The following is a 13,548-nucleotide window of genomic DNA, read 5'->3' as shown; positions in this document are numbered from 1 at the left end:
GAGAGACAGAGAGAGAGAGAATGACTCCTAACCCCTATAGCAAAGAGCACATCTAGTACCCAGATCTTGGTCTCTAAATACCAATTCCCAGTAAAAGGAATCCAGGATTCTCTAAAAAGAAAAATAGCTGATTCTAGGTGCCTAGAACATCTTGCTGTGTTAGAAAGGGAGAAAGTGCTCAAAAACTGATGAAGACACATGAAAAGGACACAGATAACAACTTGAAGAAGCTCCAAACACTTTGAAAACAGAAATAATGATAGTCATGGATTAAAACACATTAAGTTAGAGTATGCCTCTGGTAGGGCAGAGGAAAAGTTCTTCTTTGCAGAAGAATACTAACTAGTAAATATAAAATAAATGATAAAAACTAGAAAGGCACCATCTTGCAATCACTATAGTCATAATTGATTCAGGCAAGGATCATCAATGGATGCCAAAAGACAGAATGAACAGAGAGTCAGATTCAAAATATCACCCCCCACAGATGAGTTATTACACATGAAGGAGAAAGAGAACTTCTATAATAAAGAAATCTGGAGAAACCTTCTTTCCAGTGATCATACTTAATGTTACCAATAGTGGGACTGACTGAAATCAGGAGCCTCCTGATACGATGCACCAAAGACACAGCATCATCTACTTAGTATGATTGTCAGAAATATTATTGCACCTCAATCTAATCATTAGGAAACAATCAAATTCAACTTGGAGGACATTCCACAAAAAAATCAGCTTCAATTTTTAAAAAATGTCAATGTCGTGGAACACAAACACAAACTGTTCTGGATTAAAGGAGACTAAAAGAACATTAAAAACTAAGTGAAATTGATTAGATTTTTAGATAAACAGCAACAAAAAAAGCTATGAAGCACATTACTTGGACAACAGGGTAATATGAATATGGACTTAATTAGATAATCATATTAATGTTAAGCTTATTTTGTATGATAATTTTCCTGTGGCTATGTAGAAGAATATTTTTGTTCTTAAGAGGTTTATGCTGTATTATTTAGGAATATCATGATATCTGTGATTTATCTCTATTCAGGAGAAAAAGAGAACAAATGTGGCAATATAAAAAACTGCTGTGCACAGGTATATATAAAATAACATATATATAATATATATGCTATTGATACAAATATATGGTATATAGATGGTACTATTCATGTAACATTTATATACATTTGAATAATTCTAAAATAAAAATTGGTGAAAAAAAATCCAATGTTAGGGAAGTAAGTGGAGGTATAACATGAATTAAGAGTGGCCGTGAGTAGATAATTGTGGAAGCTGGACAAAGGAGTCATTATACTGTTCTCTCTATTTTTATACATATTTGACATTTTCCACAATACAAGTTTTTTAATTGAGAGAGAGAAACTGGAAACCATCCACACAGATTTTTTTGAGTTTTGCCGTAAAGGAGAGCAGAGACATCGAGTGATCCAGGGGGAAAGAGAGGTCAAAGGAGTTGGGTTTCTTCTTTTTACTTTTTGTTTTGAAATAAATTTACACTGACCCAAATATCACAAGAACAGTAGAAAGAACTCTAGCATTTCCTTCCAGGAAGTTTTTTTTTTTTTTTTTTAATACGATGAGAGATGTATACAATTATAGCATGTGTCTACACTGATGGGGAAAATCCACAGGGTGGGAAAAATTGATGATGCAGGAAAGAGGAGAGTAAATTGATGAGTAATGACATGGAGTAGGTGAGATGGGATGGCGGCTAGTGCACCAGGAGAAGACCAGGCTTAGGTGGATGCAAGGCCATTTCACCCATAAGAAGCAGAAAGGCAGACACTATGGATTCAGTGCAGGTGGCAGGTGGATGCAGCAGTAGAGGAGTAAGGGGAATCACTTTTAGTTGCCTCTCTTCTCTTAGTAAAACAGAAAATAAGGTGAGAGTGAGTTGAGGGCATCAGGTGTTGAAAGTTTGGGAGATGAGCAATGGGTGTGAAATGATACTTTGGATCCTGCCACTAAAAGTAAGGTCCACTGGCCAGCAATAGCCTGTTTGGAGCACAAAATCTCAGCGTCCTTCCATTTTCCCAGAGCAACAATAAAATCAGAACCTGCATTTTTAACAAATCTGCCAGGTGATGCAGACTTGCATTCAAGTGTGAGAGCACGTGGCTAGGGGAAAAATGGGGTAGCATTGCAGAGCAGCTCTAAGGACCCAATTGAGATTAAGGTCATAATTTTGAGTAAACCCAGTCAGTAGTTTTTCTTTAGCCACTTCATGGGTGTAGATGCAGAGAAGGCAGAGTACCAGATTTAATCAAGGCTGGGGTTTCAGCAGGTGAGTACGAAGAAGGTGCAGGGATGTGAGGGTGCAGGAAGTGAACTATCTTACAACACAAAACTGTGGAGTAAATGTTGTTGATAGGTCACCAGTCTTTATTCCTTAGGCATCTATACTCCCTAACTCTTTGAAATTTTTACTTCTTTCAGTATTACTGATTTTGGCTTTGAGTAAGAACCATTTTAGGTTAAAATATAAGGGACCCTACAGGGCTGCAGTGAATAAAAATGTGGACAGGTTCACCACAGACTCAAAGAAGCTCTTCATGAGCTATAGTCACTAGCAAGTGGGCAAGTTGTCCCACTTTGAATGATGGTAGGACTTTACTTCCTTCACAGAAGAATAAATATTATTTACTTGACTGCACATCATCATCTTTTATATCTCTACTGTAATTGTGAGCAATTTTAATGTGACAGTGTTTCCTTCTGATGCATGGGGATAAAAGTAGCAGAACTGCACTGTAAAAACCTTGAATTTGAGTTGTAAATAATGTACTGCATTGATTGTGCCATTTGTTCTTCAAACCCTTTTCTCGAGATGGAGAACAAATCAAGCAAAAGTATTACTGAATTCAAATAAATGTACATAACACAGAGCAATACCTTGCTGTGACTTGAACATGTTGTATTAGGTGTTCATTGAACACCTGAAGAATGAATGAAGGGCCAAATGAATTGTAATGACATGGGAAATGCTGAAATCAATAAGAGCTTTTAAAACAACTATTGCTATATGTTTCTTTGCTTTAAAATTGTTTTAACTCCTTAAATTTATCTCCACCTACTTCTCCAAATTCTCTTGAGAATTTAAGCTGAAACACTATCCTTAAGCTATTAAAGATATGAGAAAATAGAAAACATTTGAAAAGATATTTAAATAGCACTCTGGATATGGTAGGCTATATTAATTCTTTGCTCTTCTGACCTTTCTATATTTATCTCTTTCTTCATTTAACTCCTTTACTTTTTTCTCATAATCTTTGAATTGTTTTCTTTCTTCTTCAGTCCACACAGCATCAGGTTTTGCCATGAAAGCAGGTTGAGGAATCACCTGAGGATATGAAGAAAAGCATATATTTCAGCTTAAACATAAATGCAGTAGTACAGTAAAAGCTCAGAGTTTTTTTAAAAACAGCCCTTTAAAAGGGTACAGTCCTTCACATTGGCAAGGACAATGACCTGACATCTTGGGCAAAAGATATTTTAAAATTTTACAACAATTTTTCTGTGGCTTAGGTGAAGGTGAGCAGGGCAGGATATACCTGGACTCTTAGGTGACAGACTCAGAGGGGTGTGTTGGGATCTTTATAGTGAGAACTGCCCCTGAGCTCCAGGGACACCTATGTCAGGTATCAAAGAAAGTGTTTCCTGGTATATCTGGACAATTACCAATGAGGCAGTATTTCTGCCTTCAGTAGAGACCAAAACCACTGTAGTTACTTATTTTTATTGATTTGTTTGTGTCTTGTCAGATTGGAGGGCAAACCTGCATTTTCAAATTTATTATCTGTCTAATGTGGTACGTTTTTGGTTTTCTGAGACAGGGTCTTGCTCTGTCTTCCAGGCTGGAGTACAGTGGTGTGATCACAGCTCACTGTAGCCTTGAACTCCTGGCCTCCTGCCTTGAACTCCGGGCCTCCTCACTTTGCCTCCTCAAGTGCTGGGATTACAGGCATAAGCCACCATGACAGGCCCTAATGTGGTAGGTTTACAAGGTACTATGGAGGTTGTATAATATTTGTTGCTGGAGAACTTCTAAAACCCAGGTTTATATAGGACAAAAGTGGTAAAACTTAACTAGCTCTTTCCACCCCATTCCACCTTCCATAAGGATGAACAGAAATATCACCATTCTCAAAATATCTTCCTTCTTGACTTCCAGAACTCCTCCCATCATGTCCATCAGAGCTCGGAGTCTTGTATTGACACCCTGGGAAAGAGCCAGAATCAGAGAGGAATGCTGAGACAGAGACCTGACATTCCAGTGGCTACAGAGGCAGCTTCCCACCCAACATTAGAATAACTGCATTTGGGATTGGGGAAAGTGCCTCGAGGAGAGAAAGGGGAAAGAGACCAACTGAGATTCAAGTGACCTCTGACCATGACAAATGTGTTGATGGGTTATTAAACCAAACTAGGAAGCAGTATCCCTAAAGCAAAGAGGGTCTTAGGTCCTGTGTAAGCAAAGCTGCATGCCTGTATCAGAAGCCAGTGCTCCGTTTCACGATTCACAATCAATTCTTCTCTGGCTTTGTGCCACGGCATAATGTGTTTGTGGGCTGTAATCTGAAAGAGAAAATGTCATTTCCTGCTATTATTCTTACAAAATTCAAACTAAACTTTCCTTCCACATACTGGGAGAAGGCTAGAAGATACTAAGGGGATTAAAGGGACTCTGCAGACTTTGCACCCAATTTTCTGTTTTGGAATAAGATGAGGTCTAAAATGAGAGAGTTGGAAAAATAGATCTTTACTTCTCTATTAACTCTCAAAGCTTGTGTCCACCACTAAAAAGATTATAACAGGGAACCTGATAGATTAAGGAGGGGTCGGAGCGGGGCTCAAAGCAGTGCCATCTAAGCCAAATTCTGAAGGATAGGGGTCCTAAGAGGTTGAGAACTTGGGGCATTCAAGGGACTGTATGAATGAAATTGTGACCAGAATGGAGCCAGGTGGGAGAGCAGTTGGGCAAGAAAGGGGGTGGGGGTGGGCATTTAGGAGGAGGCTTGTAGGCTTTATCCTAAGTGAAGTGAGCAGCCACTGCAAGGGGTGAGGCAGAGAAGGGACATAGTAAGTTTGGCTTGCAGCAAGAGCACTCTCCTAAATGTAGGATGGATTACAGCCCAAGGAGAAGCAGGTACAAAGTGACTGCCCCAAGCAGGGCCCTCCAGAGAGCAGCAGAGTGAGGTCCCTGCTGTCATCTTGCTCCAGAGTTTTAGGTCACATAGTGAAAGTCTGGTTTAGAAAAAACGACCTGCTTAAACAAATACAGCAGAGTGCACAGGTTAAGAGGATGAACTGTAAGGCATGATGGTTTGCCTTACAGTTGACACTTACTAGCTTTGTAACTGTGGTCAAATTACTCAAACTCTCTGTGTCTCACTTTCCTCATCTGTAAAATGGAAGTAATATCAAGTACCTACTTTATAAGGACTTACAATGATAAATTCACTTCAATCCAGCCAGCATCCAGCAGACTGTAAAAATATTTTCTATTACTTCTAAACACCACTATTATCTTTTGCCCCCAGGAGTCAAGTTGGTTTTATGTGAGACAAATTCTTTGAGTATTCTTTAGCATTTTTTTTCTATTTTTAAAAAATGAAATATTGTCAGATTTTAATTGTTTTCTTTAGGCATTTATTTTCAACTGCCTCTGTGCCAAAATCTTTAAAGAAGGCTGTCTGGAGAACCCCTTTCTGTGGGATCCACACTGCCTGAATGACCTAGATCACTACTGGAGCTCCACTGGCCTCATTCCTGCAATGTGACCCAACCACTCTGGGTACAGGCACTGGACCCAAGCTGGGCCAAGGAGCCCCTTCCCAAATGAACTGGGAATTGGGACTAAGAGATTCTAATTCAGACCAACTACTTTCTCATGTGGAGGAGATACAAAGTAGAAATTGCCAGAGGAAGTAGAAATGCAGAGTGATGTGAACTAAGAGATGAAGAAAGGTTTCTGGACCTCCCACGAGGCTCCAGTTTTTTGGTTTCTGCTTCTTCCTGGGCTCAGTGTCTAAATCTTCCCTGGACTCCATAGGATTCGTAAAAGAAATTCTCATTATTGCTGAGGCTTTATCACCTCTTTCTGTTATCTGCAACTGAGAGTGCTACTCAGTATAATCACTTCCCATAAAGTAACCAAGGTGAATAAATAGGAGCTGGGGAAAGTCTTCTGAGAAAGAAGGGAAGGGAGAACACAGCTAGCCAGTACCTCCTCATCTTGCACAACAAGCGTTCTCTCTGGCTTCTCACAGTCTTCAAATTCTGGTTGCCAGACTGCTTCTTCCAATTCCAGATCGACAATAATTTCTCGAATTCGAACATTTCTTTCCTTCACGCGTGTAATTTCAAACTCTTTTTGTTTATATGCAGCATCAAACTCATTATTGAAAGCAGTTTTTACCTTGTAAATGATATCCTGAAATATTAACATGTTACTGAAAACACATCACTTACTATGTCTTTACTGGTAACATGATCCCACAATTACACTTTCCCTCTAAAATCATTCCACAAATTATCTTTTAAGATGGTAAAATGAATCTTTCTAGAATACTACTTATATTAAGTCATTTCTTGGCTCAATAATCTACAGTGGCATCCAAGTATGGGTAGGATTAAAGCTACCACATAATTGTTAGACCATAACCTGCTTCCTGAAATGTAAATTGTAACTCCATGTGCAGGTTGACAAATGCTGAAGTGGGTGATGGGTACTTAGCGGCTCATTGGGCTATTCTCTCTACTTTGGTACAAAATCCACTATAAAATATCTAAAAAGCAATATACAGGATTTAAGTTGGCACATGTCTTTTCTTTGGAACCTGGGTTGGGGTAGATGTGGAAAAGAAGAGATAGTTTGTAGGAAGTATTTGGAGAGCCTGCCAGAGAATCACCACCACACACAATACTCTTCTTCTATGCGAACACATCATTCTCAGGTAGGAAAGACAGCTGCGCTAGCCGACTGGAGTATGCAATTCCTAAGGTGCCAGTGGGACCAACTGGATTGCCCCCACTCCTGCTGACGGGTCAACCCAAAGTGGCCTTTGAGTTATCATGGGAGTTTAGTCTATATGTCTATCCTACTGAAGACGAAACCATTAAAGCAGGGTGAAAAAATGATCTTAACAGCTAGCACAAGAATTTCTCTTGGGCCGAAATTACCTCCTTGTAGGCAAACACCTTAATTAAAAGCAGAAAGAAGGTGAGACCCTGAAGGCAAAAACTGAGCAACAAATGAGGTAACTAAATAGCCCTGAGTGTTAATGAACAGAAATTTCAGGGGTTAGAGCAGAAAAAGAAAAGGAAAGGAAGAGAGAGCTTAAGAACATGGCAGGAGACTAGAACTCAAATTGCAGACGTGGCTGGAGGGCTTTCAGGAACAGGGATTGCCAGCATTCAATTTCAAACTATCTTCACTGGCACAGTCTCAGTCACTGCATTTTCAAAAACCTTCAGTCAGGGTTTCTACATGTATAGACCTATTCTGAGACTGTTTGGTGGAAAGTTAAGGAGTAGGAGCTTAGAGCCAGAGGGACCTCACACCTTATCCTTGAACCCCAGAATTTACAGAAATTTAGAGGAAATTGTCTTTCCCCAGGTTAAGCAGATAGATAAACAATAACACCTTGATCTTACAAGGAAATCCTAATTGACATTTGGGTATACTGAGAAAATGGAATTCTAGTGTTTTCTTTTCTCTTTGAGTTTACTGATGTTCAAAGCAGAATGGTTTGTGGTGTCAGCTGTTGTGGAATGCTCTTTAGAAAACTTGGTATCACAGTAACCTAGTCCAAATGGTTGAACGCAACTCTTGTACACAAGATCTGTCTAAAGAACATGGACAGTATCTGTATATTACTCTATGTATTGTTATTTATTTCTTTATTTATTTAGAGAAGGAGTCTCGCTCTGTCGCCAGGCTGGAGTGCAGATCCAGCTCACTGGCATGATCTTGGCTCACTGCCATCTCCGCCTCCCCAGTTTGAGCAATTTTCCTGCCTTAGCCTCCCAAGTAGCTGGGATTACAGGCACGTACCACCATGCTCAGCTAATTTTTGTACTTTTAGTAGAGACAGGGTTTCACCATGTTAGCTAGGATGGTCTTGATCTCTTGACCTCATGATCCAACTGCCTCGGCCTCCCAAAGTACTGGGATTACAGGCGTGAGCCACTGCACCCAGCCTCCTCTATGTATTTTTAAATCATCATTTGATTGGCGTTAGTTTTCAATATGAGGCCTTGAAAGCCACCTAATGTATTCTAGAGATTTTTGAGGATAAAAAGAATTCACCCACTTTCAGTAATATAATTTGGTTGATTTTCTCTTCTCTGGAATGAAGCTGCAATTGGCTTGACAATAAAGAGGTATCTACCCCAAAATCAGTACTCAGACTACCAAGCAGGTAATTGGGCAAATTGCTATATTTTACTGTCTTGTCTTCCTCTTCCTCTTCTTCATCATCCTCTTCATGATGCTTTTTAACCAACATAACTCCAGACTGAGCCTCTACAATTTCCTTCCGTAGCTAAATGTAGAAAAAGATGACACAGAAGTTATGCAATAATAAGAATCCCCTAAAGGGAAATTTTGTGACAACTTAATTATTTCAACAATCATTTTAATTTGTTGAATTGTCTTGCCAACAACTGAAATCAAAGTGATGAATAGATCCCAGAACTGCTGCAGAAGAGATTAAAGCTTCAGAACTGATAAACGATGGATAAATCAAAGGAATAAAAATTGTCCTTGAGGGTGTGTAATATTTTTATCTTTCTGTCAGTATGATACCTGCTTGTAAATATTTTGAGTCTTTTTTAGTACTTAAATATTAAGAAATATATATTCTCTTTATATTTTACAAAGAAACCTGTTCACAAAGGACTGGTGGGTGAAGGTTAAGAAGAATTAAGCATGCCTTCTTTTTGTTTCAGAAAAAGAGTGGGTGCACAGTTCTGACCAAAACAAAACTACACTGAAGGGCAGTGTTTTTTTAGTGGTTTGACAGAGATTATTGTTTAAAAAGTGGGATTTAGGAAAACCATAATTCTATCAAAACAAATTCTACTTTATCCTTGATCAATTATCTTAAAAACAATCCCTAGTGACAAGGGAGGATGAAAAGGATATCTGTGGATGAAGACAACCTCTGTACAGGATAAGAGCAAAACCCCAAATCTCATTTTTTAAGGTATATCCTCATATTTGAGGGCTAGCCAGTGTTGTATAAGATATAGGTTCCTTGATTTATTGTGTGGATACAGGCTCCTACAGTCATTAGAATATATTCTACAAATTAACAAGAAATAAAAATATAAATACATACAATACCTAAACTTAAATTATATCCCAACTCAAATCTGAACAAAGGAGACTCTAAAATAAAGCACATCACTTATATAAACACATATATATTTAAAATAGTACTTTGAGACACTCTGCTTCAATCTTCTTTTGTTGTAAAACTCTTTCCAACTCTTTCAGCTCTTCAACTGTGCGTGCTTTCATCGGGAAGTTTTCAACCACACAGGGGATATGAAAACACTTGGGGAAAAAAACACAAGACAAAATAAATTCATTTGTAGAATAATTGTGCATTTCTGGGGTTGAGTAGGGGATGTTTTCTGTGATTAAAATTAACCCATAGGTTATCATGCATGGGTAAAATTGTCAATGGAAACCTTTTTAAAAATGAAACAATGTATTCCATGAGTATTTGTATAAACTTCATATAAAATACTGTGCTTTTGTGAAGGGCTGATTTTTAGGTCAGTAGTTCTCAACTAGGAGCAATTTTTCTCCCTCCTTCTTTCCCCATCCTTTTCCCCCAAGACATTTGGCAACATTTTTTATCCTAATTAGTGGAGGCAAACAATGCTACTGTCTCCAAATAGAGGCCAGAGATGTTGCTACACATCCTGCAGGGCATAGAACAGCCCCCACAACAAGAAATGATCCAGCCCAAAATGTATGGCTCATGAGAACCCTGTTTTAGAGCAATACTCAAATCACATAAAATGTAGGGTGGCCGTATACTTCATTGTCCACTTTTGGAGCATATTTGAAAGTGAAAGGGATGCTGATAACAGTTACTCTGGGATCACAGACATGACCTGAGACTTTTGGTCACCCTGCACAAACAGGGAAATTTTATTTGAGGGCATCTCAATGAGAAACAGCTCCTTAGAAAATGGGAAGGCAGGCACAGGCAGAAACATGAACCAGATTTCGTCTACATTTCAATCTGTGAAATGTGAGTGAGCAGACATCTATTAAGACCCAGATGCAGAGGGTGTCTGAGAGGAAAGGAGGAAAAGAATGCTAAGACGGATCTTCAGAAATGGCTGGGAAGCACATGGGGACTGAGCACAGAGGGAAGGAGCCAAGAGACAGGGACACATCCAGGTGAAATTCAGTATAGGAAGGGGCAAGTCATGCTCTCAGTGCTTTGCTACGCCTGAATTTTCTTAAATTTATTTTTAAAACTTTCCTGAGCTTTTGATGACAATTCTCATCAGGTTTTGTACCTAGGGTTCTATCTGTTACCTTAAGAGCTCGACCTTTCACAGCCATCGAATTCCAACATTCTTCTTTGATAAGTTCAGCCAAATAGCTCTTGGCTAGGTTATGCATCTCTATATCCTTTATCATCTTGAAGAACGCAGACAAAGGGAAAAGATAAAAATGAAAGTGTGGCCTCAGAAATAATAATCTCCATTGTAAACTCATTAACTGAACTTTCAGTGGTAGAGTTTGGTTGTCTTTCTCCAACACTTTGAGCCACTTTGCACTGAGATGCACTTTCGGGAAACACATCTCTGCCTTTGAGAACATCTCCTGAAGTTTGTCTGTAGACTTGGATTCTCTTCCTTGAGGACACACAGTACCTCTAAGGATGGTCAGGTTGCATACACAAGTGAAGTGGGGTGTGAGGATGGATGTACTGTGGTGGTGAGCTGCATGGTTAATGTGCACAAAATCTGCTGCTTGGAACAGCAGTGAAGCAAAACCACTGAGCAAAGTCTTCCTGTTTTATTAGAGAGGTCTGGAATTCATATTTTTATGTGAAACTGCCAGATATTTAAATGTTGGCTTAAATCTCACCAACACACATTTGAAGTGTGTTTGTGACCTCTGTCTGGGAGTCTTTACTGTACTTAATTATTCTATTATTTACGTCCACAATAAAAAAGAACCCTCTACTACTCTTGGGGATCATACAATTTGTGTTTTTTTCCACTTAAAAACATGTTACTTCAGTTAGTTTTACTTGCTTACATAATCCCATTGCTTATTATTTAAATAATTAAGTATTCCTATTTCAATACAGTTTCCTGAAAGGCCTGGTGTGGAAGTGAGACCTAACAATCTTTAGTCCTTAGCATCCTTTTCAGGATCTCTATGCACTTCATTTTTTTGGCAGAATTATTAGCAAACTAGCTAAGAATAATATCTCGCAGATTTAAAATGTCTTTTTTAGTACTTCTTGTGAATTTCTATTTATTTTATTGTCTGATTAAATGACTTTAATTTGTAATTCATTTCTTTTTGATTCTGACCCAGAAAGTTAATAGCTAATATAGTTTTAAATTATTTCTTTCTAAATAGACAGCTGGCTTGGCATATCAGTTTTCAGGACCTGCCTGATTCCCAGCCCACTCGGCCCTCCTCTCTCCACTGCTGAGGCTGTTTATCAACTCCTCCAAACTCAGTCCCTAATACTGTGTCCAGGTTGTCATTATCGGGCTTTGGTCTTTTTCCTATTATTGAGATCCTGGCCGGGGCAGGGTAGTAGCCTAGTCTCATTCACATCCTTGACTGGCAGGTGCCGCTAACTCTTCCCAAGGACTAGTATTCTGATCCTAAACATGCTGAAAGCTCCTAAACAGCTGAGTTTATGGTGCCATCTGCTAACACTGTTCTCTACTGGACCACTATTGTGCCTAATCTGGTGTTAATATCTCTTCAAAGGCACAGAGCTCAAGAAAAAAAATACACGATATGAGGGAAACTAGCATGTGGAGGGCCTTTCTCTGTGCCAAATCCTGTCTCAGAGGATCAAGGAGAACTCTTGAGGGATGAGCATGAATTTGGTAAGTGGCAAGGAGGGGCATCTGGGGCAGAGGCACAGGGTGGCAGTGGGGGAGATAGGATGAGTTTGGCAATGGTAAATAGTTCAGTGGGCCAGGGGGGCAGGTTCACTGTGTCAAGTAGTCATATCCAGCTTGGAGAGAGAAGCAAATATACAGTGAGGAAGGGGGCAGGCACCAAACCCACACACATTGCTGAGTGGTCAAGATGACTGGGCTGGGAGAACCTGGTGCAGAATAGCAGGGGCATTCTGAGCCTGAGCCAAGCCAGAGCCAAGGAGGAAGAGCCTCTGAGGAGGAACAGCCAGGATCCTCCTGGTTCTGATCTTAGCCAAGTGGCTGTAGCTCTCTAAGCCTCTATCTAAGCCTCAGTTTTTTCAAGTGGGGCAAACTATCACCTGCCTTTTTGAATTGTGATAATCAAAATAAATAAATTCAAAAAGCTCCTAGTTGGTGCCTACCTCTTGTGATAAGAAAATGGGACTTTTTTCATAGCTTCCTGTTGCACAATCAATAAAAAAGCCAAATTCTTTACCACAATATACAAGGTCTTTAGGCACTAGCCTCTGCCTACCTCCCCTACCTCATTCCATGAGGCTCTCTCCCACCCACCATGCTTCAGCCTTTCTGGCCGTGCTGTTCCTGGAATACTGCAAGCCATTTCTGCCTGTGGGCCTTTGCTCTTGTTGCTCCCTGTGCTTGACATTCACTCCCCCCAGATCTTTGCACAGCCAGATGTCTCTCTTCCTTTAGTTCTCAACTGAAATGTCAGCCCTTTGAAGTGGCTTTCTTTGACCACAGAAGTAGATCTCCCACATCTATCACAGCATCCAGTTTGTTTCCATCATATACTATGTAGAGATTTGTTTACGACCGTTCTTCTTCAGTACATTAGCCCCATGAAATGTGTCTGTCTTCATTATTGTATTCCCAGCACCTAGATTAATGTGCCTGGGACATGAATAAATGTTGCAGAATAAATGAAGGAATGATTATCCCAGGTAAATTTTATTATACTAAATCAGTCTGTTGAGATACTCTTGTCCTAATTGTTATCCACTACATTTCCTCAACTTCTCAGTCTCACGTCATTCATTAATTTGACAAATCTCCTCATTTCTATATCTTCACCCCAGTCATTAATAAACATGTTTATCAGGACCAAGTCCTGGGGCACACGGTGGAAACCTCCCTCCTAGAGGCATCAGTCAAATAATCAACCTCCTCTTGGTGTAGTTGTTTAATCTATTATAATCCACCTTAACTGTCCTTGAATCCAGCTATCTTTCATTCTCCTGTGTTTTTATATTTGCAGATTCAAAAAATTAACCTGTACTAGCAGGTTGAGAAAGAGGTAGCTTCAGTATATCCTGTGTAAAACACACTTAGGGCTTTTATTTAAAATAAAATCCATAT

At 39.4% G+C, this 13,548-nt stretch overlaps 1 protein-coding gene across 1 annotated transcript in view; it reads right to left on the bottom strand.

Annotated features, from left to right (window-relative positions):
* The window catches only part of CFAP43 (cilia and flagella associated protein 43), a 107,364-nt gene that overhangs the window by 30,926 nt on the left and 62,890 nt on the right, over positions 1–13,548 (bottom strand). Inside the window, exons 21-27 of the mRNA XM_023206210.3 lie at positions 10,589–10,693; positions 9,470–9,586; positions 8,340–8,570; positions 6,251–6,457; positions 4,510–4,599; positions 4,163–4,243; positions 3,239–3,364 (exon numbers count right to left, since the gene is read on the bottom strand). Of these exons, the coding sequence (XP_023061978.2) occupies positions 3,239–3,364; positions 4,163–4,243; positions 4,510–4,599; positions 6,251–6,457; positions 8,340–8,570; positions 9,470–9,586; positions 10,589–10,693 (957 nt within the window). The remainder of the gene's footprint in view (positions 1–3,238; positions 3,365–4,162; positions 4,244–4,509; positions 4,600–6,250; positions 6,458–8,339; positions 8,571–9,469; positions 9,587–10,588; positions 10,694–13,548) is intronic.

The sequence above is a fragment of the Piliocolobus tephrosceles genome, chromosome 9 (genome assembly GCF_002776525.5).
Source record: "Piliocolobus tephrosceles isolate RC106 chromosome 9, ASM277652v3, whole genome shotgun sequence".
NCBI lineage: Eukaryota > Metazoa > Chordata > Mammalia > Primates > Cercopithecidae > Piliocolobus > Piliocolobus tephrosceles.
This window is presented reverse-complemented; position numbering and strand designations above follow the sequence as displayed.